Here is a 26,836-nt window from a genome sequence, read left to right as displayed (position 1 = left end):
TGACCAGGAGAGCAGCCGTTCCTCCATGGGGCCCTTTGTATCTTTCTCTAGCTCCCCAGGGGCTGGGGCAGCATCTGGCTACCCAAAAAGCTGTGCACACCGCAGAGGTTTCCCCTGGTGCAGGTCTGGGTGAGTTTCTTTTTGGCTAATGCCATTGTTAGGAGTAAGCAAGAGGATCAGCCTCAGCCCTTGGTGGTGAAAGCACCAGAGAATCAGTGTGTTCAACTTCAGCCTGTGCGGGATCCCGGGAAGCGCATTGACAGCATCTCCTTGGCCCGTTCCTGCCAGGGGCTTGCCCGAGCCCCTGCCCGCTGCGTGGCCTGCTCTGTGTGCCCGGTGGCTGTACTGTCCGAGCATGCTCACCTGGTCATGCACATATTCTGCACATCACCTTTCTTTTTTGTTTCGCCGAACCGTGTGCTGTGAGAGTGCGTGCAGCATGCCATCTGATCTCGCTGAGTTCCCATCCATCCCGCCCAGCACTTCACATAGTCACACATGTCCACCTTGCACCCACCTTTCGGGTTTGCTGTGCACATGCTGTTGTCGAGCCTTCCTCAGCCATGCAGAGCTGTAACCGTTTTCCTATCCCTCCTCCCTCCTTGTCTCGCTCGCAGGCATGCGCGACCACCCCCCCATCCCCGTGACGGACCTCGCCGACAACATCGACAGGCTGAAAGCCAACGACGGGCTGAAGTTCTCCCAGGAGTACGAGGTGAGCGTGAGAGCATGCAGGGCGGTGGGGGCAGAGCGATGCTGGCCAGGACCCCCAGCAGAGAGGGCTTGAAAGCTGAACTGTGCCTCCCCCGCCCTGGCATCGCTTGCACGGGCCCTGAGCCAGGCCTGGGAGCCTGCCAGCTCTCCCTGCCAGCCCCAGAGCAGTGGGAACTCGCCTCAAGCACTTGAAGCATGGCTTGTACAGGGAAAAGGCCTTGCAGCTGAACGCGCAGCAGCCTGCTATGCTCCCACCACGGTTATGGTCTTAGGAGTGAATGGGAGCTCGTGTTTACCTACCTGGGCTGTCGCTGTTTACTTAGCTGTTTTGCTCTGTGAGGGCTGCCCTCGGTGCAGGTTGGCTGAGGTATTTCAGTCCACAGCATCCCGTGCCCCTTCGCTTCCATCTGCGTTCTGCACCATCCTCCGCTGCTGACAAACACGCGTTCGGGTTTTCATTCCTGCTTTCCCGACCTACTCTCCCCCTGCATGCTGCTGGACTGTGCTGGCATTAGCCTGTGCCATTCGGCGTCTCTGCCACCAGAAACCCTGCTAACATCCCACTGCCCTGGAGCAGCCCCAGCTCCCCTCCCTGCATGGAGCTCTCTGCCCGTGCCCTGCAATCCTGAGCTGCAAACTCCCCAGCGCTGCTGAATCACGCTCCCACCCTCCTCCATATCTCTGGTGGAGCCCCCGGGTAGGTACTGTCCGCACCCGCCACCGATGCTGCCTTTGCTCACACACACAGGCAGGTGCTGGATGTTTGGTGAAGCCCCCGTCCTGCACTGCACCTCTCCCAGCCCAACCCCCTGCGTTCCCATCCTCCCCTGAGGACAACTTGCCGAGGGGGTGCACACGTGGAGGGGAAGGGGCTGACCTGCACAAGGGCTGCCGTGCCTTTCTCACCGCTTTCCGGGCTGGATGATAAGTTTGAAAACCTGTGAAGTCAGGGAAAGTTCCTCTGCAGCCGTGAGAGCAGCAATGGCAGGATATATATTTTCCTGTGCTTACATGCAGGACCCTCTTGAGCTGCAGGAGACTTGTAAATAACCCCCCCACTAGTATTAAAGAGGGAATAAATTTGGGAAGTGTCCTTTGCATGTTATCACTTCTGTTTGAATTGTTATCTGCCTGTGCCTGTGGCCTCCCCTTCCTGCAGCATACCTACACTAATTTATGAGATGAGATCAGAACATTTGCCCACGAGGTAGGATTATATATGCCAGGAAAGGGAAAGCAGATCTCTGTGCTGAGAAGGTAAGGGACGAATTCCAGCTAGTTCAAAGGGTGTGCTGCGTGTATCTGAGGAAGGCGCAGAGCTCCTTTTTGCTTCAGGATGCCAAGCGGAGGGCTTTGCCATCCCTCTGCATACTGCTGTCTAGACCGCAGAGAAGCTGAGCTTTCACCAGCTACAGCATTACATCGCAACGTGGGAGATGTTTAGAGAAATAACGTGCTTCCCTTGCAGTTACCTGTGTGTTCATGTATGTCCAGCCAGCAGTGCCAAGGTATGCAGTCCTATCTGTCTGCCTTGGGCCTTTTGTTACAAGTCCAGCTGAAACGTTAAGCAGGGCTGTCCGCTGCGCTACCGGCAGACTGCGCCTCTGCTGCGCGGTGGGGGTTCAGCAGGATCCGGCGTCCATGCACTCCCGTCCTCGCGCTAGGCTTGCGCCGGCTGGAGCCTGCAGCGTAATACTGAGCTGTGGGAACTGTTTCGGAAAAAATGAGCATTAAGTGAATTCTCTTAGCTGTTTTCATGAGTCTCTCCCATCTCATTTCTCTTTCTTTAGAATATCATGGCTGGTTGAGAGCACTAATCAGTTGTACTTTTCATGTTGAAGCAGCTATTAAGTAGCTGATTGTTGCATGTAATTTTTTTTCCCCTGGATTCTGCTGCATTTGACTCCTCATCAGCTATAAATTACTGAACATGACAGGCTCATACGGTGTTTGATACTAGGATAGACCCCAAAGCAGAAGTGGTTGCCCCTTGTTGGCATGTGGGGATCAGTACAGTCGTTTCCCGCTTGAGATGCCAGTGAGAAAAATCCTGGACCGGGTTTGCAGAGAACGGCAGCTGCCTGCGCAGGATTGCTGCGGCAATGGGTCTGCTCTCATCCTGGTCCCTGTGTGTGCAGGTCTGGCATGGCAACAGCTCTCTTTGGGGCCTGTGCTGGGAGGGCTGGAGGGCAAAATGGGCACAGCATGCGCTGCTGAGTAAAGGAATCTGCAGAGTGGATGCAGAAATAGCGGAGGTGGGAGGGGAGCAGGCTATGCAGCCCCTTCGGGAGCTTGTGCTTCCCGGCACGGGGAGAGGCAGGGAACCACAGCTCACCAAATTCTGTGCAATTGCAGTCACTAAGTGATGATACAGTTCCAGCACTTGTCCTGGGACTGTGTGAGCCCCAGACCTATGCAGAGCTGAGTGGTGACCCAGCACTTCGAAAGATGGAGGCCCTGACCCTCTTTCCCTATGGCATGATAGTGGTGCTGGACTGGGCATAGCACAGCTGAGCAGGGAGAACCAAGGGATGAAGGCATCGCGGATGAACCCCCAAGACCCATTTGCTGTTCGGTTGTGCTTTGGAATTGTTGCATTTTAAGTGTTTTTGCAGAGCAGGCTAGCAGCCTAACATCTCCATGGGGTGCAGGGCTGTTTATAGATGGCTTATATTCCAGAAGCGGTGGCACCCCAGGCAGAGAGCAAATACTTAACAGCACTTTCAACCACTGAGGCCATCTGCCCAGAGCCATCAGTCTGGCACTTGCCTTAGTTGTGCAAGCGATAGCAGGGTAACCTAGGCACAGGTGACACAAAACAAGACCTGTCAGCACCTCCCTGCACACCTGGGAGAGGAGCAGGGAGGGTGGCAGAGATTTCTCGGAGCCATCTGGCCTCCATTCCCGCAGGTCAGAGAACAAATAATATTGCTCACACCACTTTGCCAGCCCACATGGCCGAGTAGCCTGTGCAACGAAGCCAGGACAGAGAGAGCTGTGCGCTGGCTGCAGCGATAGCAGGCTCCCGGGCTGCAGGTTAGCCCTCACCCCCGATGGGCAGGGAGCAATCCCAGCTGGACCTGCTGGTACCCCTGGTGCAACGGGAGAGGTTGAACTGCAGGTGCCAGGAGCTGAGCCGGCTGCAGGCACATTGAACTCTGCTGCCTGGCGTGGGGCATAGCACAGCTCCGCCGCGCTCTCCGGGGCACGCAGCAGAGCTGGGGGGAGCAGAGTGCAAGGGTCTGGCAGCAGCTCCTGGACCGGCTGCACCAGGAGAGTATTTCATTTTTACTGTACAGTGAGAGCTACGGTGAATTTACAGTGTGGGATTAATGGAATTAAATAAGTAGAAGGGAAGCTGAGCCCCTTAATTGTTTATCTGCAGGCTGTGGTGGGCGCTGCAGCTGTGTTGGAGCTCCTCCTGTGGGCCACCTTCCCATGCTGCAGCCTGTGGACATGGGGCAGGATCCTGCCCTCGGATGGGGGGTACCCGCAGTGGTACAAACAAGCGTGCACACACGCACTGCATCTCACACTTTCACTGTGGGATCCAGCAAGCCGAGAGCTGCTGTCCCCTTTGTTGCTATGAGCAAACACGGGACCGACTGGCTCCAGCCAGGCCTGGTTCCTGCTCCCTTGTGGCTGCTGCCATTTCTGGGCTAGATCCTGCAATACCTTCCCAGGGGAAAATTTTTTCCTTACGTCCAAACTGCAACTTGTGGCCATTGCCCCTCACGCCCCGTCCGTTCGGCATGTCCCTCCAGTGGACAACCCCTGGGAGCAGAGCAGGCTGGAGGTGATGGCTATCACGTTAGTCCTTGATAATCTTTAGTTTGTGCATGAGATTTGACTGTACTCCTGCTTCCCAGTGTGGTGGGGAGGCTGCAGCCCCTTCCTCGCAGTTTTGTATGGAGAGAAACACTGCTGGCCTTGCCCAAACCCTGTGTTCACTTGCATTCCCCTTAAAGCCACTGAGGATATTGCATCTGCCGTGCCTGCAGCCCTGGCAAGGCAGCTTAGGCAGCAGGAGAGGTGCTTGGGACCCTGGGGCTGGTGAGCCCAGGAGGTGCTGGACCTGGGGTCCAGATAGCACCCAGGGATCCGTGTGTTGTGGGTTTGATGGGCTAATCGGGAAGCTGCCTGGCAGGCACGCAGCGCTCACGTTCCGGTAATAAGAATAATAAGGCTGAAGCGCTGCCAGCGATTGATTTGGGAGCGCATTATGTCCTCATTTGAGACGCAGTGCAGATTGACAGTGGTCAATGCCTGTGCTAATGTGGTTGATTTCACAGGAGGCCAGGAAGCACTCACAGCCGGAGCGCCTTCCCCTCCCCGTGCCCTTGTGCAGCCGCCTGGGCTACTGAGCAGGATGGGGCCGTGGCCGCCCAGCTCCTTGCCTGCTGCAGCCAGGGCCAGGTGAGCCACCGCACTGCCCCGCGGCTCTGCCTGCCCGGGCTGCCCGTGCCCGCCAGCAGCAGAGACAGCTGCAGGGGCTCTATGTGTAGAGGGATTTTGGAGCTGCACTGAGGAAGGGGAGCAGCAAACCCAAGGTGGACCGTATCTGAGAGACAGGCTGGCGCCTAGGGATGTTTTCCAGGCATTTGTAAAGTGCTCTCGAGTCTGTCGAGGAAAGAGCCTTTTTCCAGTCCTGTTTCAATGGTCTGGCTCTGTCTTTATGTTGATGGCAGTAGCAGCAGGGATCCCTGAGCTGCTTTGGAGAGATTGCTCCTTGCACTTCCATGCTGGGAAGGAGGAGTTTTACTAATTGGGCTTTTTCTTAATTTGCACTTGCTGTCTTACAACATCTCCCCTGTCACTTTAAAGCAAAGCAAAACTAAAAGTCATGGTGCTTTTAAGTTTGTTCCTGGTTCATTTCCTTCCAATTTCCCAGCCCTTCTGCTTTCTAGGAAGAATGAGTTTAAAGTGTTACTCTGATCAAGTTTTGGGATGAAGCAGTGATTCCCATGAGCCCCAGAAAGGAACAAGAGCAGACTCCCAGTGCCCAGGCAGTTGTGGAGCAAGGTGGGGAGACAAGGCCGTGCTGCTGGAGTCAGGGGCTGCAGAGCATCGTATGGGGATGGGACAAGACTTGCCAACCACCGCTCCGTGTAAGGGCTTCAACTGCTCTCCAAGCAGCCCATCATCTTCCCGTTTATTTACTCATTTGTTTGCCTTAAAGGGGGGAACAGGTGTACATTAATTCATCACCAGAGTTTAAATTAAATCATTTTACTTCTAAATGAGTCACTAATTTGCAGGAGTATTTAATTAGAGCCTCTTTGCACTCAGGTGCTGTATTACTTCTGACTTTCTCACCTGTTTGCCCTCTTAAGAGGCTGCTGATGATTAGACCATTTCTGCACATCCTCATTGCACATCAAAGCAATTAACCCTAATGGCAACACCTTGATGCTCCTCCTCAGTTCTGGGGGCTCTTGGCAGTCTTGTCTCCCCCAGGAAATAACCCTTTTCACCGCTGTGGCAGGACGCAGACTTGCTGTGCACAGCACACTGCACCCCACAGCTTGGGCAGCCCCGCAGCCTTTTGGCAGTGATTTGCAGTGTAGATTGAGCATGAAGAACTGCACTGAGCTCTCCCTGCCTCTGCTGTGAAGGGAGGACTCGCTCCAGCACCCGCCTGTGCCCGGCGCTGAGCGAGTGTTCACAGGGTGCAAGCAGGGCTGGTGCTTTCTTGTGTTGCTGCTCAGCGGCAAGAAAATGCTCGCTCGTACCTTCAGGGCCGGTCTGAGCTCCACCGCCAGCTCGCCAGCTCTCTGCATGGGCTGCCTGTCCAGACTAAGGCCACCTTTTTGAAAAAGAAGCGTTATTTATGTCTTTCGTAGGCATTGGTGGATTTTCCTCCTTAGTTTGTCTATTCATGCTTCTCCTTCAGTGTGCTCCAGATTGACTAGACAGGTTTCAAAACCCCTCTCACTCATCTCTACTCCAAACAGAAAAGTCCTTACACATTTTGTTCCCATTACTCTTTCATGCCTTTGATCATTTCTATTGCCCTTCTCCCGTTCAGCCCCACCATTAGGTGGGCAGCAGTCATCCCTGCCACACAACTGAGGGAGGAGAGCCTCCAAAGAGCTGATTCAGCGAGCAGCCTATCCTGAAAACAAAATATAGGTGCCTGAAAGAAATGAAGAGCCCCAGCGAGTCGTGAGCTGCGCTGGGGCGTCTCTGTGCCTGGGCAGAGGAGCGCGCAGGGGCCCTGGCAGCCAGGCCAGTGGGTTTCCAGCCAGCAGCCGTGCTTGTGGTCTCCACTCCCACCATCCCTGCTGCAGCGCTCCTGAGCGCTGCTGCTGCCTGCTTATTACGCTGATAATAGAAAATTACAGGTTTTCTGTAGGAAATGTCTATTTACATCCTACATTTCCCAAACTACCTATTAGCATCGCTGTGATGTCACATCCTCCTGTGTGTTTTTGTCAGTGCTGGCCTCTGCCTGCGGGCAGCCTGCTGCTGTGGAGAGGGCTGGTGGCGTGGGCCACACGTGGGCATGGGTGACTGCTGCCTGGCACAGTGCTGGCCCGTGCGCTGCGCGTGCCGCAAAGCCCTCAGGGCTGGTGCAGGGATGCAGGCAGTGCCTGTGCTCCGTACCCGAGCTGGGTACCTGCACCCACTGCCGGCTGCTTGGGAAGTGCCTGCTCAACAGCGCAGGAGAGTAGGGGACAGCGATGGGTGTCACCTTGCACAGACGGTGGTTGATGGGGCTGAGCAGAAGGACCGTTAGGGCCGTCCAGGTCAGCCCAGTCAGGGAGCTGTGCTTCCCGGCCCAGCCTTTTGCTCACAGCTGATCCAGAGCTGACAGACTCGCAGGCGTTTTACTGCCTGAGAAACCTTCTGACATGGCTCTCTGCCAAGCAATGAACGCGGATGCCTGCAGAGAGAATAATGTGCGGTGCTTCCCCTGGCCTGTTTGCTCAATATTTTTGCCTGTGGGCCAGCAAAGCTTCGGGGACCCTGAGCTGGAGCATGATTTTAAGAAGGCTGTGACTGTGTTGGTAGTTTCAGGGGGAGGGGGTTCATAGGATGACTGATATCTGCTGTAGCTGCCTGCCCCAGGCTTGCCCAGGGCTGCATGTACAGAGCAAGTCCCTGCATGAGGCAGCTGTCTTATCTGGGTGCCTCACGTATCTCTCAGACAAAGAGGCCATCCCATCTCGGAGGGGTGCTTTGGGGACGGTCCTTTTTCACCTTGTGTTGCGCATGGACAAAGACGGCAGGAAAGGCTTTGGGAAGGGCCTGCCTGGCCATGGAGAAGCCATGCACCAGGTGCACCAGCCCATGGCTCGTGGGAGAAGCACTGGGTGTGGAGGTCAGGACACAGGTGGGACTGGGATGTGTGCTTTTCAGGCAGTTGCACAGCGTGTGGGCCTCTGGCCAAGATTTATAACCACGTCTCTTCTCCAGGTTTATAGTTCCTTGTCACTCTATTAACTCAAACGAGAGATGTTTACATTGCATAAGTAGCTGGAGCAGTGGATAGTAACCTATCAATTTTCATGACCATTCCCTGGCAAAAGCTCACAGGCTGACTTGCAGGACACTAATACCCAAAGCTCCTGGGGCACAAGACACCCAGGGCATGCTATACTTCAGGAGACTGCAGTTCAACAGCTAATAAAACAGCTAGGTCAAGAACTGCACAGTCAGGTCTCTGTGGAGTCCTGGCATAAGACCAAATTTCTGCTGATGGGTAGCTCCAGAGGAAAGGATGAGTACACAGCGAGAGTGGAGGTGAAGGCTCATGTGCAGCAGGCTGCCCTAGCGAGGGGCTGCTTTGCCTGCAGGTCACAGGAGGCAGGTCCCACTGGGGACTGGTTTTCAGTGTGGTCTGGCTTGACACTGCTGCTGGGGACACCCACGGAAGCTGCGTCTGGCCTGGGGAGAGGTGGATGGAGAGATGCAGATTTCCTGACTGAAACGCATGTGTGCTGCAGCGTCCCGTCGTGCTGTAACCGCTTCTGACTCCCTCCTTCTCTTTCTCTCCCCAGTCGATTGATCCGGGGCAGCAGTTCACCTGGGAGAACTCCAACCTGGAAGTGAATAAACCGAAAAACCGCTATGCAAACGTGATCGCCTATGACCACTCACGTGTCATACTGACCTCCATCGATGGTAAGAGGGACTCCAGAGTGGGCACCCCAGCAAACTTGGCTGTTGCAGGGGACTGTCTTTTTCCCTGTTCTCAGTCGAGCAGGGGCAAACACCAAGAAACATACCCAGCATCAGCGTGAGCAAATGTGTGTTCTGGCTGGCAAGAAGAGAGGAAGGGCTCTGCAGAGCTGCCCCTACTTTCCCAAGGTCCTCAGAGCAGTGTGACCTGTGTGGTTGCTTCTTGCTACTGCTGCTGCCAGCAGAGATGTCTGTCCCAGCAGCCTCCCTTCTCACTGCTGGCCCCGCTGTGTGACTTCAGCTGCCTTCCTCGGCCCATGGTGGGACGTGGCACTGTTAGCCCTATCACTCTCTGTCCCAACACGACTACAGAGCCGATATCTTCTTCTGGGACTTGTTGGCGTTTGCTCCCAGGTCAGTGCCCAGAGCTGCACAGGATAAGGGGTGCCCCTTCCCCTGGGACATCAGGCTCCACACGTCCCTGTGCTCCATCGGAGATGCATCGAGCCCTGGTGTTAATAGCACTGACCCCCATGGCTCCAAGAACCAGCCCCACATCTCTGGAGTCTGGGCTAAGACATGCTTTTAGTGCCTGCTTTGCAGTCCCCTTGCACACAGAGGAGCTGGAGCCCAGGTACCAAAGCCCAGGCTCACCCATTGCCACTGTTTTATAAATCAGCACCCCACTCTGCACGCCAGAACTGAGCCTGCTCATGGGGGATGAGGAAGATGCAGCTAATTGAATGCACCCCTGCTTAGGGAAGAGACTGGGGCCTGGCTTCACAGTCACTAGCATCCTTTTTCTGGGGATGGAAGAGTCTTTTTCTAATGCTAATGCACTACTCATCCTCTGCCGGAGGAGCAGGGGGTCCAAACTCCCTTACAGCAAGGCCAGTTAAGCAGCAGCAGCTATGCAACGGCCTGGCATGCCTGATCATGGGCAAACCCTGTTAGACAGCTGTGGGGTGAGCACATGGGGGAATCCCTGTTTTCCAGCCTGACTCAGTTGCTATAAGTAGTGTCTGTGTCTTCCTGGGAACCGTTCCCGAAGCGCCCTGCCAGGTCCCCGCCGCCCATGCCAAGGGAGCTGGGTGCTGCGCTCCAGCTGCTGCTGCTCCCCCAGAGCTGCCAGCACTTTGTTTCTGCTGGAGACTGCTGGGACCTGTAGAAAATTCGCCAGGACAAAAGGGCAAGGGGGACACCCCCAACTGTATTTCCTTCCTCTAATGAAATGCAGATGCGCTCTCCTTGGGAGCCGGGGCAGCCCATGCTGAGCAGGGTTTGGAAACACAGCCCCAGGCCTCTGCTTTCCCACATTTATTTTATTAACTGTGTGTTTGCATTGTAAAGGCCTTTACAATAAAGTCCTTTCCTTAAAGTGGTGGAGGCAGAGTGGGAGCTGGAGCAGCCTCTGTCAGCAGGCAGCAGAGGGGCGTCTCACACTGAGGAGGGTTTCGGTGGTGGTGGGAGGAAGGTCTCTGGCTCTTCTGGGGTACTTGTCCCCGCAGGAGGGATGGGAGGACATCCCTGCCTGGCGTCCTCTGCTAACAGAGACAAGCTAATGAAGCAACCTCATTTTTAAAAGGTGCCGTAGGACCATAACAAATAGCTGGTGAATTTAAGACAATTATTGCAATCAGTTGCTTGGGGCCAAATGAGCTCCCTAATATTCCTGCCTGTGAATTTCCCTTTGTGTGCGGGTGGCAGCTGTCTCTCTGCTTTGGTGCTGCCTGCTTGTTGCATTAGTGTGGGAGTTACAAAGGGTTCTTCTTTGTTCAGGCACCATCCCTGTTCTTTGCAGGATCCCTGGGAGAGATTCTGGCATCACCCTGTGAAGGAGACTTGTCAGAAGCCTTGTGAACATGCCAGCCTCTTCCCCTGCCTGCAGGGCCCAGCAGAGCGATAGGCACAGGGTCGTGGGCTGCCCCGGAATAACGCCTCTCTTTCTCCGCAGGGGTCCCAGGCAGTGATTACATCAATGCCAATTACATTGATGGGTATCGGAAGCAGAACGCCTACATCGCCACGCAGGGACCTCTGCCAGAAACCCTCAGCGACTTCTGGAGGATGGTGTGGGAACAGAGAACAGCAACTATAGTCATGATGACCAGGCTGGAGGAGAAGTCCAGGGTACAGTGTGTGCTTCCTCTCTTTTCTGGAGCTGGTGGTGGGGACAGGAGAGAGGGATGGGAACACTTAACAGCATAAGGGCAATCCAGGGAGAGGCAGGTCCAGTGGTGTGGCTCACTGCTGCAGACACCCCAGCAACAAGTGCCTTGTAAGCATATCCCTGTGGGGCAAAAGGGTGGCAAAATCTCCTGTCACTGTGCTGCTCGTTAACCCCTGTCTTGCCTGTGTGTCTGCATGCACACCCATCCTTTCCCTGCCCAAATCACTTGCGCCAAAGGGAGAAATGAAAGCTCTGAGATGGGGACTGTTGACACGCCCTGAAAGCCTGGGGGCTGCGTCCCAGAAGCTGAGAAGCTGCAATGGGTAGGTGGTATCAGCAGCATCCTGCAGCCTGACAGGGCCCTGGCGTCTCTGGTGATGCAGGGGAATGGCTGACGGGGTCTCATTGCAATAACAAGACTAATTTGTGCCTTGTCCAATGACAACATGTATAAACGATCGGCTCATACTGCCAATATTAGATATTCTGATGTAATAAATGCAAAGCTGCCTGCAAACCGTGGGGAAGGCGTGAGGTGGAGAGGAAGGAGCCCTCGCTGCGGATGATGCTTATGCTGTCTCGTGACAGAGGTTCTTACTCAGCCCCTGAAGCAGGAATTTGTAAGCTGTGACCAAAGTGCTCCCATGCCCAGATGCACCCTTCAGGCAAAGCCTGCCCAAGCAGGAGGCAGCTTCTGCCTCTCATGATTCAGTTTGTTCCTAAAAGTAAAATTTTAGCGGTGAGCATTTGTACTTGCAGAATATTTTAGTGTTGCCATGCCAACGGCAGGAGAAGGGGCTGTGCACTCAAGCTGTGAAGCACTGGTTATTTTTAGCCCAATAAGCTCGTTCTTGAGAAGCAGAGACTGTCAAGTTTGGGTTTAGTTAAAACTTTTGCCCGCACGCTCTCCCTCTGTTTCAAAGCTTTAGCACCGAAATGCTCACAGGGGTGTCCTAGCCCATGCTGGCTGGGAGGAAGCAGCTGTAACAACCAATCACCGTGGCAAAACAGATCTGCTTTTCCTGCATGTACGAAAATAGGCTTTGTTCATGGGCTTCCCCGGCTCTACAAATGCCCTACAGCCTGAAGGGAAAAATAGTGTTCCTTGGAGACGAGCTGCCTCTAGAGATCCAGCCCCAGCCTTGCACTGTGCTTCCCGCTGCGCGGCCCCGCCTGCTCTGTCCAATGGCCGCCGTCACCCACCCCAGCCCAAACAGGGCGGTAAATTAACCTGACCCGTCCTGCAGCTCAGGTCTTGGCACATGGGCTAAGCAAGATCAAAAGCTGCTGATCAACAGCTCTCTGCAGCTGGGGGTTATGTGGGGACTTTTTTGTGCCTTCACATTTCAGTGATGGAGCATATATTTGAAGTACAAGGAAAAGCCCTTTTAGGTGCCAAGTAAATCCATGCCCAGAGTCCTGACTCACTTAACTTCTGGGCTGCTTAGTTATGGGAAGGCACTCCAAGGCACATGTTTCTCGAAGATAACAGGTTTCCTTTGACCCCACAGGCACTTGTCTTTGCTTGAGATGCCTGGGGTGCTGAGCCGTGCGTTATCTCCCCCCAGCACGCTCCCTGTCATGTCATCCTGCAAGTACCTTCTACAGTATTTGTTTCTGTCCCAAACACAGTGTGTATGGTCAGGCTTTTGGTGACAGGATCAGCACTGTGAATCCCTGTCATGGGCAGGGGGTGACCAGAGCCCTTGCAGGAGCTGCAGGCAGCCTGCCTGACCAGGCGTGCTGCCCAGGGGCTCTAGGCTGACCAGACTGGACCCAGACCCTAGCATTTGCTCCCAGACACTGCCTGCCCATGCCCTGCTGGCTCTTGGGCACATCCCCACCACTAATGAGAAATGGGCAGTTTTCTCAGGCACTGCGGGAGAGGCAGGTTGCCAGGGGAGGCAATGGGGAAGCCCAGGACACTCCTGAGTCGAACCAGCCCTGCCCAGCAAGGGCTTCCCTGGATGTGTTTGCTGGACCCTGTAGATGCCTCAGAGCACCCACTCCCAGGACGGCCCTGGTGGGGAGCTGGGATGTGGACTTGCAGGAGATTATTTTCTCTGGGTTTTTTTTTTTTTTTTTTTTGGCTTCTCCAGCATCTTCCAAGGCAGGATGGCTTTCAGCCACCTTCCTGCTCTGCTTTTCCTCATGCCCCTTTGGTGACAGCTAGCGCTCACTCAGGAACACACCTTTTTGGGACCAAGGAAGATCCCAGTCACTGCCCATTGCTCCCAGCTTTCAGTGTGAGTCGCTGTTTTACAGTTTACTCCACTCCAGAGCCTTCAAACCTCATCTGATGCAACCCCTTGGGTCCCTGCAGCATTGCTGCCTGCTGATGTTCATGCTGCTGTGGGACAGCACTGCTCCAGGCAGTCACATGTTGTCACAGCGTTACCCACGGGTGACCTCGCTTGAAAGTCCCCTTGCCCAGGGGCTTCGGCACAGGCACAGGACTGTCTCTCCAGCTGCGGAGCCTGGGGTGGGCAGCAGGGCCTCATGGCGAGATGCCCAGTGCAGAGCAGGCTCTGCCACCTTCCCAAGTGAGCTCCCCAAGTCCCCCTCAGCAGTGCTGCGTGTAGATAAGCCAACTGGTCCCAGCAGCAACTTTGCAGCCCAGTAGGGGTGACGCTGCTTTAAAGGGCTCCTGAGCTGCAGGGGGAAAAAAAATCTTTAAAGAGCATCAGCTTTTATGGTCTGCAATTTCAGCTGGCTTGATGGTCCAAATCGTCCTCCCTTTTTCATGTTTTCACAAAGCAAGAGGCACATAAAAGATAGAAATGGCTGGATTGTGCAATTTAGCTGCCTTCAAAGCTTTACAGTTTCAGAATCATTTGGTGGTGGTTCAGAAACACACATTGTAGATTAGCTTTCCCAAAGCTGCAAGCGTGGCATGTCCCAGTCGGGGTGTGTTGCACGAGAGAGGCGTTAAAGCAGGATTTCTCCTACCCTGGGCTATCCCCAAGAGCCCAGCAGAGCGAGGTCTCCCAGAGCAGCGCGGTGGCTTGTTCTGTCCCAGCCCAGAGCACCAAGCAGCCATCCCTGGGGCGTGATCTCCCCCGGCACTTCGTGTCCCCAGGCAGGGGTGCAAAGAGGCTGGTGCTCAATGGCTCTGGGGAAGAGGGGCCTGGCAGCCACATCCCGCTCCAGCCCTCTCGCCGGCAGTGATGCCATCTGGAGCTTGCGAGCCGGGCCGGGAGCAGAGCACAGCTCTCGAGCTGAGGAGAGGTGCCTGGCCGCTCTTGGGCACAGGGCATCAAAGGGGAGGGACAGGAACCACTCAGCAAAGCTGCAATAAATGGCTGTTCAGGACATTACTGTGCTCCTTAAGTTAATGAGAAGCAAGCACTGCCAGAAGAAAACATCTCTTATCTGCTTTAGTGCCACAGTGCATCGGCTTCAGCATAAAATTTACAGAGCTTGAAAATGGGGCATAAACATTATGGGTAAATTTGGCAGAAAATGTGACTGACTCTTATCTGGTCATGAATAAATAATTTTCAATTACCATCCCAGGCGCTGCTATTATCCCGCACAGGGAACTCCTCTGAAGTTTGTTTTGTGCTCGAGCACACACGACCCTGTAGCATGTGGGTGGCAGGAGGGGACTGCTCTCCCCAAGGTGTGGGCTCCAGCACAGGGACGTGCTGTGCAGCTCCCCTGCAAACCACACCGAGGGCGACACAGCAGGCAGCTGTCCCCAACATTTGCAGGATGCCATTCTGCCCTCACCTCCTTTAGAGAGGGGTCACGTCATCTCCGAGCCAGGCAAGGCAAACTCAGGTGGCCGGAGATGCAGCTGCCGCCTGCTTGTGAGGATAGGATCAGTTTAGCTGTGAAATGAGGTTTGTGATCTCCGAGTTGTTCGCTCTGCAGCTAGTCCCCATAAAATAACGGGCTGCTCTGTGCCAGGCGAGGAAGAGAAATCTTCTGAGATTTGTGCAGGGCCTGCCACGCTGGGAGCACAGGTCCAAAGCAGCACAGCAGCCTGAACGGCAGGAGACCCTGGGCAGGAGGCAGCGGAGCTGCTCTGGGCATGCAGGCACCTGCAGTACCCCATCAGGCAGCCTTGCTCCAGGCACTTCTGCCAGGGCAGGACTTACTGGGAGCAGACCCCAAAGAAGCAGGGACAGATGCATCTCTGAGCCCAGGCTGCCGCACTCCAGCAGCCAGAGTGCAGGATGAGGGCTCTCAGCTCTCACAAGCCACACCCTGTTTAAAGTGCCTTCAATTAAAAGGCAGAACTTCATTGATTTCTAATTAAGCCTGTTGTTTCCCTTCCCACACATTCCCCTGTAAACACGCTCAGCTAATAATTAAGTTTACTATTCCTTGACAAGCACAGATGATCTTCCATTCACTCCTCTCTCCTAGGGCGGGAAACCATTTTCAGTGCAGTGCACATGGGTGGGAATGAAGTCTTCCTCCTGTCAGCCAGGCACCACGGCTCTGCCGGGTGGGGGGAGCCAGGTGCCAGAGGAAATAGGGGTTCTCAGGGTGCCAAATTAAATAGGGAGCTCAGGGCTGGAGAGAGCAAAACCGGAGGAGTAGTTTGCAAACGCTGAGCTATGAATAGGAGGAGGAGGAGGGCATCAGCAGGTGAGCAGGGAGGGATGCGCAAGGAGATGAAGCGGGCAGAGGGATGGGGCCCTGGGGATGTCTTAGGGCTCTCTGCCAAGTGGGCTGCAGCAGGAGCCATGACCAGTAGCTCAAAGTGCTCTGGCTGCGGAGTTGGGAGGGGGAGAGAAAGGATGCTGCAGGGCAGGGGGTCTCTAGGGAGCAGCCGTGTTTTCATGATGGGACAGTGCTGTCTGCAGGAAGGGGCTGAAGGGATGGTTTGAATCATAGAATTGTTAAGGTTGGAAAAGACCCTTAAGATCATCGAGTCCAACCATTAACCGAGCACTGCCAAGTCCACCACTAAACCATGTCCTTAAACCTGTGGTTTGGCCACAGTCTGTGTCTTCTCTCAGAGGGAGAACAAGTTGTGTCTGTGTCTGAGCTGGCATCTGTGCCTTGCTGCGGAGCAGTTTTTGAAACACCTGGGAGATGTAGATTTCCAGGGATGCGCCACCAGCCAGGAGGGCAGGCTGGCGTCTCTCGGGGATGCTTGATGCACTTGAGCCTACGGCAATGCAGAAAGGGTGGCAGGGTCAGCCCCGTGGACACAGCATCCAGGCTGGAGGCCTGGCGTGGGCTGTGTCCCATCTTTCACCAGGGTGGTTCACTGCCTGGCGGCCACGCTCAGGCAAGGGATGCTGCAAGCACAGCCCTGAAGACACCCATCTTCCCAAGCAGGAGGCAGAGAAGAAAAATTATGGCAGGCACAAATCACTGCTAGCAATTGCTGCACACTGTGTTCATACCTGGTGCTGCTCTTGCAGCTGTGTCTGGTGGCCTGGCCCCCTTCGCCACTTCCCACCAGTGGCTCCAGGAAAAAAAAAAAAAAAAAATCCCTCTTTGAATATGAATCTTGTGGAAAGGAGCCCAGGGTGTGCTGCCTTTCTGCTGGGGATTGGGACACTCCCGGAGAAGGAAATCTGGGTGTTTGGACCCCCCCTGCACAATGACTCTTTTCTGTCTTTACCCTTTGAAGGGCAGAGCCCTGTTCCTCACCCCAGATGCCCCAGTCAGCAGCCAAGCACTGACCCTTTCTCCTCTCCCCACAGGTAAAGTGTGACCAGTACTGGCCAAGCCGGGGTACAGAAACCTATGGGATGATCCAGGTGACCCTGCTGGACACAGTCGAGCTGGCGACCTACACCGTCCGCACTTTTGCACTGTACAAGGTATGGCACTGGCTGGGCCTTTCCTGCTCCAGGTAACGCAGAGCTGCTCCCCGGTGTTGCAGGGTGCTGCACAGCCCACAGGCAGAGGCCACCGGCCATGCCTGGCTTGGCCAAGCGTGTGGCTAGTCCACACATGGGCCATTTCTCACAGCTGGGCTGCAGTGGGAGGCTGGCTGCAGGTTGTGCATCTGGCCACCACTGGATTTGGGCCAGGACACCTGATGCTCTCCTGTATGCATTCAGACCCTGTGATGGGCCCCAGAGCAGGGGCCGTGCTTGCCTCTAGCGAATGTACGTGTAACAGCTGTCCTCCCATTAGAGGGACAACATGGGAAGCAGTGAATTTTTAGCACTCTTGTCACTAATAATGCAAATGGAGGGGCTGTGCTGACGTGTGCACAAGCCATTCTCTCCTGCCTGCTGCGTACCTCATTAGTGTTTGGAAATCCCTGGGGGCAGTGCTAGCAGCAGCATGTCACGGCAATGCAAACAGGCTTTGCAGCCTGCTGCCTCTGTGCGTGACTGAGTCTGGGCCACGCCGGCAGAGAGAGCACAGCAGTGTGCGATGGGGACACACTCATGCCCCAGGAAGGCATCTGGCCCCCAGCAGTCACCCAGCCAGTCCTGCCGCTTTGCTGCATAGGTCACTCAGCCGAGCCATGACAGGAGCAGGGCAGTCTCTGCAGACAGAGGCTGATCAGCCATCCCACAGAGCCCCATGGTGCAGAGGAGCAGGGAGGGAACTGGCTGCTGTGGCCCTTCCGTGCCCAGTGCCCATTTTTCCCTGAACCTGCAGTGAGTACGCGGGTAGTGACCCCATGCTGTGCAGAAAGGAGTCTTTCACCTTCCCTTCAGTCTGCTCCACTCCCACAGAGCTGCTCTGCTGTCTGTATCAGCTGGCTTTTCACAGAGCTTCTATGGGTACAGAAGCCTTGCAAGAAGCCTATATTTTGCCTCCAAATTTTCAGTGACAAAAGCCCAAGTACATGCACGATCACGCACAGCATTACGTGCCTGTTGTTACCCAGCCGGCTGGGTACCTTGTTACCCCATCAGTGGGTTCCCATCCTAGATGAGACTGTTCTCATGCAAAACAATTCCTGTTTGTCTTCAACAGAATGGCTCCAGTGAGAAGCGAGAGCTGCGACAGTTCCAGTTCATGGCTTGGCCCGATCACGGGGTACCAGAATACCCCACCCCAATCCTAGCTTTCCTGCGACGGGTCAAGGCCTGTAACCCACCGGACGCTGGGCCCATGGTTGTCCATTGCAGGTAGGACTGTGTTTGCAAAGCTGCACCTGGGCACGTGCCTTCTGGCTGCAGGAGCTTTAACCTGTCCGGCTAAAAGTGGAGTCTCCTCTCCCTGCAGGGAAGGTTTCACGGTAGCATAACCTGCACTGCATGCTTGGGCTGGGAACAGGTCAGCAACCAGCAGCGGTAATGCCGTGGTGACGTTTGCATTGCTACTGCTCTGTCAGATTAAACAGCCCTGCTGTATGGAGAGCCTCAGAAAACACTTTTTCCTGCAAAACTGCAAGTACGATTTAAAAATGAAGCAATCTGTGCCCAGAGTAAGTAGGCGGTACCTTTCACAGGCACATCATTGACAGGCACACATGCAGTGACCTCTACAGACATTCATACATAGTATTTACAGTAGAACCCTCTTGCAGGGTAGAAAGGTAGCTCTTTAAGCAAAATATTAGTCTACAAAGGCTCAGCATCTTATCCAGGCAAGATTTATCTATACCAGCCGAGTGGGGACTATTACTGAACAAACCACTCCATCATTGCTGTTCCAGCATACGCCTTACCAGCAGTGTTTAATGCTCTTCTTTCATGCTCTGTTTCAGATGGGAGTGGGGTATAATTAACACACAAACAAGCTGTATTAAAGCCCTGTTAAGGATCTGACTTGCACCATAAACGAGGAAATGTCTAGCTCCCTATCTCCGCCTGTGTTTACATGTCACGACAGCATGTCTGTTGTTTTCAGGGTGCTCTCAGGGTGAGTAGTTTGGGGATTGGTGCTGCCCTTCTGACAGATGTGGAGAGGCATCCAGTGCTTCAGCAAAGGGCTCAGCATAGACTTGCGTGACCTCACCTTTCTGCTTTCCCCTCTCGGGCTGGCTGTCCTCGTTTCATGGGTTAGGAAACAGTGACCCAGCTTAGGGGACAAGCAGGCTTGAAATTATGGGCTTCACTGGTGCCGGGGCCCAGACTGGACTTCAGGTCTTCTGACTTCATGCACACACACGCTGTCACTCTCCTGCCTGTTAAACACATTTCTCCTTCCCTTGTAGAGGTGCTGCCAGCCACCACAGGGACCAGCAGAGTGACACCATGTCCTTTCCGTTTCGTCAGTGAAAGGGGGACAGCAGAAAGGCTGGGTAGCCTCCCACATTCTCCAGTGCCTCTCTCCCTCACTCCTTCTGTCACCACTTGTTTGGGGCTCAGCTCGTTAGCCCTCAGTGTGAGGAGGAGCCTTTAATCCCCTTTCGTGCGCTATAGGTCCAAGTGCTCTCTTAAGCAAGAGCAGAGCTTGCGTGGCATCTGTAGGAGACGGTGTCGTCTCAGGCCATGTCCTTTGTTCCCGCAGTGCCGGCGTGGGCCGAACTGGTTGCTTCATCGTCATTGATGCCATGCTGGAGCGGATGAAGCATGAGAAGACCGTGGACATCTACGGCCACGTAACGTGCATGCGCTCTCAGCGCAACTACATGGTGCAGACGGAGGACCAGTACATCTTCATCCACGAGGCCTTGCTGGAGGCAGCCGCATGTGGCAATACTGAGGTGCCTGCACGCAACCTCTTTGCTCACATCCAGAAGCTGACCCAGGTGCCACCAGGCGAGAGCGTTACTGCAATGGAGCTGGAATTCAAGGTTGGTGACAGAGCCCCAGCACCCCCCTTCCCCAGCGCCCTGTCTCTGCCCACACAGCCGCACCGAGCCACGCATCCAGGGGCTGGGAAAGGAGAGCTGTGGATCATTACAGACAGTTACTCTTTTGTGTGTTTCTAAACGAGGTAGGCAGTGATTTAAAATACATTTGAATTGTAAAACCTGCGTCGGCCATGGTCCCCCCTGGATTGGCAGCTTCTGGGGAGGATATAAAAGGCAGATGGATGCGCAGTTCTCAGCAGCACATTCTGCTCTAGGTTCACTGTGCGGCGGGAGCTGCATCTGAAATCAGATGCAGATCGTGTTAGTGATAATTGATGTTACTGTGAACAACTTGTCTGGAAATGGCTCCAATTTAAATATGTGAGACGTTTATAGTCTCATTTCTTCAATGCTGAGCTCTGTTATCTTTTAACCACCTCAACACTTAGCCTCAGTGTCTAGAATTGGTGAAGGCAGTGTTTTAAGGCACACTGTTTTTAAGACGCCAAGCCCACATTTTTCTATCTGTATCTGTGAATGCCAACTGCAGGTTATTTATTACAGCCTTGGAGATGGAAGTGAGCTCTGGTAAGCGCCCATATTCTCAGATGAGGTGCATTAGTCCAGTGAACTCATGCAGGGGAATATAGCTCATGCAGGAAGGCAGCAGACCATGCAGGCTCTGAAATGAACTGCAGCAATACAGCTTCTCCCTGGGGATTCCCTCCAAGTGACAAAGGAGCAGGAGAGGCAAAATACTGACTTTCTGCGTAAACTGGGAATAGCTGAGCAGCTCTGTCCTGTGATTACCAGAGCTGTTGGTGTCCTGGGCTTGGGCCAGTAGAACATGGTGCATTAGTATCTCATGGTGACACCTGCCCTGAGAAACCTCTCAAGAGAGCCACGGAATTAGGCTCAACTCTAGCAACTCTGTTGTAAGAAAGGCAAAAATCTGCTGTTTCTCCAAGGGTCTCTTTAGAACAGTAATAAAGTTTGCCCCTCTCTGTGCCCTGGCATTGTCCATTGCCTGGGAAACCCAGGGGAACAGGATATGGGAGGGCCTTGCGTGGCTGCATCATTCCCCAAAGAGCAACCCTGTCCTTCTGCAGGGAGCCTCTGCCAAGGACCAGCTGCCACACAGAGAGAGAAGGGTGGCTCTGGAGATGCTGGAGAGAGTCTTCTGGGGAAGGGAGAAAAAAAAGAGGGACTTCTGTTTGAATGTCTCTGCCAGCAGATCTAAGTAACACATTTACCATGACTCCAGTTTACAGGGCTCAAAGAGAACCATAAAATGTCTCACAGTAACCCGAAATAGATCTTCTTTACCTAAAACTGTCACAATTCTCACATTTTTCTTGGGTTCTTCTGAGGTAAGAAGTAAATAGCAAGACATTGTTGGAAGATGGAAAGCTTTCCTTCTCTGACACCACCAGGCGTGTGTCCCTGGTTCAGCAAGGTACCAAGCTTCATGTCCTGGCCCTTTGTGGATCAGAGAGCTGCTGTGGGTCTCCACTCCACCACGTGTGGCTTTGGGGGTGTGCCAGCAGGTCAGTGCAGGTGGTTCCCCTGCTGTCACCTACAGCCGTGCACCAAACACCAGCAGCGAGGCCGTGCCATGCCTAGGTGTGCAATGCCACAGCAAAAGGGCTGATGCGGTACTGAAAACCAGACTGATTACTGTGAAATAGAGCAGCCGGGCGCAGCCTCCTCGTAACGTGGCGGCAGAGCCCTTCATCTGGTCCAGAAAGACCTGGTCCCCAGTGGCTGCGCGTCGGTCAGAGGAGGGAGCGTGGCTGTGTGCCTGGAGGGACTCCTGCCTGCCCTGCTGCCAAAGTCTGAATTTTGCACCCAGACTGCTGCATCCCCAGCGGACGTCTGACATGTCTCCTCCTCTTTCAGCTGCTGGCCAACTCTAAAGCACATACCTCACGTTTCATCAGTGCCAACCTCCCGTGCAACAAATTCAAGAACCGCCTCGTGAACATCATGCCATACGAGCTGACAAGAGTCTGTCTGCAGCCCATCCGGGGCGTCGAGGGCTCCGATTACATCAATGCCAGCTTCATAGATGGGTACAGGTAAGGGCCACCTTAGGTACCTGGGCCAGCCTGTCCTGCCTGCTCGGGAACCTGGGCAGAGTTGCCTTCTCTTTCCCGAGGACTGGTCCTGGCTGCATGGAGGTGGGCTGGGGATCACTTAATTGCATTTTATCTATTGCCATCTTCTCAGGCGCTCCAGTGCATATAGTTACAATATGTGAAGACTGCTAGCGAGCTAGTGCTGCCAGGCTGGCTTGTATTGCTGTAGACAGATGTCCACATGGCTGGGGTGGGAGGCTGTGCTGGCTCCTGCGGAGGTTTATGGGATCTTCTGGGAGGCATCCCTTGGCATGTGTTTTATATCTGCAGCATCTAATGCAAACCAGCCCCCCCTCACTAGCTGTAGCAACCAGAGGCAGAAGTGTGCTTGCACTGCATGGCTGATCCAGGCAGCAGCCCAAGGCTCATTGTCCCATGTCTTGATTTTGGGGGGAGTCTGTGGATCCACAGGCAGGGCTGGTGCTGGACACTGGGGAGCCCGCCACAGGGTTCTGCTCCCCAGTAGAAAGCACAAATTAAGATCTAGTGGGGCAATAATATTTTTGGTTTCTGTATCTAACTGCTAGCATCACAGTCTCAGATGCTATGTGCCAGGAGAGGAGAATGCAGGGAAACAGCCCCGTGGCCACATCTCCTTCCCAGACGATCCCCAGACAATAATCCAGACCAAATCCCAACGACACATATACAAGGCTTATTTCTGTCATCTCTCTGTGCACCATTGCTGTAGGGTCACCCAGTGCAGGAGTGGGGGATACAATGGTGGATGTGGCACAGTTCCTCTCCAGCTTGGCTCTGCCCAAACGCTTCTTATGGGCTGGTGACCTCCCAGGAGCAACAGGCACTGCCAAAGGGAACAGATGTTGGTGCAGCCGGGCCAGCGGCTCTGTGCCTCCCTCCCTGCTCCAGCAGCTGAGCCCAGGAAGGGTTCCCAGGGGGAAGGGCTACATGGAGGCGACAGTGGGCAGGGAGCAGAAGCGGAGCAACCCTGGGAGCATCCCAACACAGCAAAGCCACAGCAAGCCAGGCTCCATCAGGGTGGGACAGAGTAATGGGGAAGGATGAAGGGGCTGGAGAAAAGCTGTCATGGAGCAGCCTCCGCTCCCTCCTGCCTGTGTGGCTCCGAGCCGTCCAGCACTGTGTCATTAACGTGGCTGCCTGCCTGTGTGCCCACCCCGGCAGCCCCGTGTCTGACAGGCAGGCTGCAGCCCCAGCGCCCTGTCTCCAGAGCCGATTAAGAGCAATGCTGGTTTTGCCCCTTGGTGATGCTACAGATGCTGGCACGGCAGGTGGTACCATGTTATGTGCTACCTACCCCATCCCTGAAGAGTGCTGTTATCTCTTCCCGTCCTGTCCTTTGAACCGAGCAATCTTCTCGGTATTATCTAAAGAGATCAGTTGGCCCAAGGTCCTGCAGACATCACTGACGCTGCATCTTTATCAGCTCTTTTGTTTTCGTTCTGCACCACCACTCCCTGCTTTTTATGATGTCTTATAAATCCACCTCGAAGCAGCCCCTGTCTTCATTCCACACATTACAGCTGTCCTGCCGCACGTTCATTAATTTTTAGCAGCAGCAGAGAGATGAAACGCGGGGTGGGAGGATGCCGCCCCTCGTCCCGCGGGCTCCGGCGCCCCGCAGCGGTGAAGCCAGACCGTGTCTCCGCGGAGCTGGTCCTCAGAGTCCAAAGCACCGAGGGTGCTTTCTTCAGGGTGGGTGCCAGGCTGGGGCAGGTCAAGCTCTGCTTTCACACGGGACATTTTGAGAGATGCTCTGGTTCGCAGTGGAACCAGGGACAAATTTGGAAGCTTCAGAAAAGTTGGCAAAATGGTATTGGTGGTTTTCCACGCCGCCCTAGTTATCAGCTGGCGTGCGTGATCCTGGTGACCTGATTCAGTTGCTGTGTGTCTTCCCATGCAACAGGGAGGGACGGTGGGTGCTGCAGAGAGTAAACATGCAGGAACCTGGGGGTGCTGCTGGGATCATGTCCAAGCACCACCTCTCCTCCCCATCCGGGTGGGTGCTGGCAGCCTGCTCGCATGGGCCTGGGTGCCGAGAAGGCTCTCAGTGCAGCAGCGCTAGGGACGAGCAGCAGGGAGAGGCTGGGCTGGGGACATTGTCACCCCAGCAAGGACTAGCAGCCTTTCTGGATCCTGCACCCAGTGGTGCTCACTGTGTCTTGTGGGGAGCACTTAGAAGACGCGCGCTGGGCAGGCTCATCCCTCCCCCCGAGTCTGTGGCTAGCCCTAGAGACCTGTCAGCCCTGCTGCCTGCTGCACAGGGTCCCTGCCTCCAGCCCTCCTGGCCCACCAGCCCCCAGAAGCAGCTGCTGCCCACCTCCCGGGAGCTGGGCTGAGCACCGTTATGTTTGTCACAGGCAGCAGAAGGCCTACATCGCCACACAGGGACCGCTGGCCGAGACCACAGAGGATTTCTGGCGGATGCTCTGGGAGCACAACTCCACCATCGTGGTGATGTTGACAAAGCTGCGCGAGATGGGCCGGGTACGAATTCTGCTCAGGGGAGAAGGGGGCTGTGTGGCTGCTGTCCGTGGGCACAACCTCTCAGCTCACTGCAGTCTGTCCCCAGCACCAGCCGCTCTGGGCCAGCCTCCTGCTGGCATGTCCTGTGGCTGACCCTGTGGCCCCACAGCCACGTATGCTCCCAGGGAGCGGGAGGGAGGAGCAGCAGCTTGTTGGTGCTAATGTCTCACCATGCTCCTCATCCACAGGAGAAATGCCATCAGTACTGGCCCGCGGAGCGCTCTGCCCGGTACCAGTACTTCGTGGTGGACCCCATGGCAGAGTACAACATGCCGCAGTACATCCTCCGGGAGTTCAAAGTGACGGATGCCAGGGTGAGTGCAATTGCTGGCTCCCCAGCTGCCCTGCCTCCTGTGCCTCTGCCCCACCTCTGCCTTGCCCAGGCCAGCAAAGGGAGCGTGCAGCAGCTCCTGGGGGAACCAGAAAGCAAGGTGCTGCCTTGCACTGCAGGCAGAAGGGGCTGCTGCCCCTCACCTGCTGCTCCTCTCACCACAAGTTCTTCCTTGCCAGCTGTGTCAGCCCCAGTGAGCAGCTCAGAGATCCCTGTCAGCACCAGACCCTGCCTTGCCTGTGCTGTGCACTTGGGCATGGATTTAACACGGGCTCTCCTGCACCTGGAGTCTCTGTGTGCAGCATCTAACTGGGCGCAGGACCCCTGTGTGACAGTAAATGTGGTCCTGGGGTGGAGCTGGGCCCCAAACAGGACCAGGGCACTGACCCAACAGACCCTGCAGGGGCCCAAAGCCCTGCACAGCTCAGCCACCCTGCGGTGAACGTGGGAGACCAGAGACAGGCCCCAAAAGCTCAGCGAAAGATCTGCCTGGGCTCGTCCATGGCCTGTGCACCCTCTCGCCTGGCCTGGGCCAGGGGGTCTGAAAGCAGGTCAGCAACACCGGTGCCGAGGGGAGCGAGATCAGCCCTTCCTGTCATCTCCTCACCCACAGTTCATGTCTAACACCCCTGTCCCTGCAGGATGGCCAGTCACGGACCATCCGCCAGTTCCAGTTCACAGACTGGCCTGAGCAGGGAGTGCCAAAGACGGGAGAGGGCTTCATCGACTTCATCGGGCAGGTGCACAAGACCAAGGAACAGTTCGGGCAGGATGGGCCCATCACGGTGCACTGCAGGTGAGTGGGGACAGATCAGCACCCACCTCTGCCTTCATCAGACCTCATAGATGTTCCCTACCTCGCTTACCCTGGCAGCTGCCAGCTCCCCTGCACTCGGTGCCCCTCCTGTACACCACTGGCAAGAGGCAGGCAGGGGACGAGGAGGCGGCAACATCATGGGTGCCATTGGCAGCCTTTCCGCCAGGTGACTACACTGACGAGTGCCCTGGTGGTACTGATTTGTAGCTCCTTGGAAGAGTTCTTGGGCAGAGCAGTGTGCCACAGCAGCTTGGCCCAGAGGCAAGGCAGAATCAGTGGGCCCCGTGGGACTGAGAGGGCACCTCTGGCTGGCAACGTCCCTGTGGCCTCTCCTGGCTCCACCAAGCATGTCCCCATGCTCCATGAGCTTGCACCACTCCTAGGAGCTCTGCAGAGCCTTGCTGGGGCTGGCGGGTCTCTAACGGCACCTCTTGCTCCCTCTGCACAGCGCTGGGGTTGGGCGCACCGGCGTGTTTATCACACTCAGCATCGTGCTGGAGAGGATGCGCTACGAGGGGGTGGTGGACATGTTCCAGACGGTGAAGACCTTGCGGACGCAGCGGCCAGCCATGGTGCAGACAGAGGTGAGCGTCCCCTCCTCCTGGGGTGGTGGGAGATCTGTGGGAGAAGGGAGGGGAGCCAGCATGTCTGGGTGTGCAGCCCTGCTGCCCGATGTCCTTGGGTCTCCGCTTCTCATGCTTCCCCCCTTGCTGCCTTGCAGGACCAGTACCAGCTGTGCTACAGAGCGGCACTGGAGTATCTCGGCAGCTTCGACCACTATGCAACGTAACTAGTGCTTTCCTCCAGTCGCGGTGGGGATGTCTAGGAGTGGAGACGGGTCCCTCTGAGCCAGAGCCGCCCATTCCTCAGTCCTTCTGTACAGATGGAGGTGCTGCCCAGGCAGCAGACCTCCACGCCAACCAGTTCTGACCACGGCATTTAGGAACTTCGCCCCAGCGCCAAATGAGGGAATCCGACTCCAAAAGCATTTCCAGTCTCTGGCTGAATTTCTGCTCATGTGCATCTCTCGCCCTCTCTCACGCGACTGCATTTCACAGCGAGGCTTTAGGTGGGTGGAATGGGATCTTTTTTTAAAACATGTAAAATAGTTACTAGTGGTTTTTATAATCTCCTCTCTCTTTATTTTTTATTTTTTGCAAGTCTTAATGTTTTGCCCAGGCAGAACTGGACCCGCCAGACCTTTGGGAGTTGGGTTGTTTGGTTTTTTTTAATTTCCTTTTGCTTTTACATTTTTTACTGCCCTGTGTTTATTTCAGCCCAGTCACTGCTGGTTCTGCCCATTTTAGTGCAGCTTCCTTGGTAATTTGCAGCAGCTGGCTTGTGGTTCCTGCCCGGCTCCATT

The 26,836-nt window shown here is 55.1% G+C and overlaps 1 protein-coding gene across 1 annotated transcript in view; it reads left to right on the top strand.

Moving 5' to 3' along the window:
• PTPRF (protein tyrosine phosphatase receptor type F) overlaps positions 1-26,272 on the top strand; it is a 257,441-nt gene extending 231,169 nt beyond the window's left edge. The window contains exons 21-32 of the mRNA XM_082311797.1: positions 618-715; positions 8,718-8,841; positions 10,793-10,968; positions 16,678-16,797; positions 17,915-18,069; positions 19,397-19,682; positions 21,582-21,760; positions 24,160-24,286; positions 24,514-24,639; positions 25,298-25,452; positions 25,922-26,057; positions 26,195-26,272. Coding sequence (XP_082167923.1) covers positions 618-715; positions 8,718-8,841; positions 10,793-10,968; positions 16,678-16,797; positions 17,915-18,069; positions 19,397-19,682; positions 21,582-21,760; positions 24,160-24,286; positions 24,514-24,639; positions 25,298-25,452; positions 25,922-26,057; positions 26,195-26,263 — 1,751 coding nt within the window. The 3' untranslated portion in view covers positions 26,264-26,272. The remainder of the gene's footprint in view (positions 1-617; positions 716-8,717; positions 8,842-10,792; positions 10,969-16,677; positions 16,798-17,914; positions 18,070-19,396; positions 19,683-21,581; positions 21,761-24,159; positions 24,287-24,513; positions 24,640-25,297; positions 25,453-25,921; positions 26,058-26,194) is intronic.
• Positions 26,273-26,836: the final 564 nt, after the last annotated feature.

Source organism: Platalea leucorodia, assembly GCF_965183815.1.
Source record: "Platalea leucorodia genome assembly, chromosome: 5".
NCBI classification, from domain to species: Eukaryota; Metazoa; Chordata; class Aves; order Pelecaniformes; family Threskiornithidae; genus Platalea; species Platalea leucorodia.
This window is presented reverse-complemented; position numbering and strand designations above follow the sequence as displayed.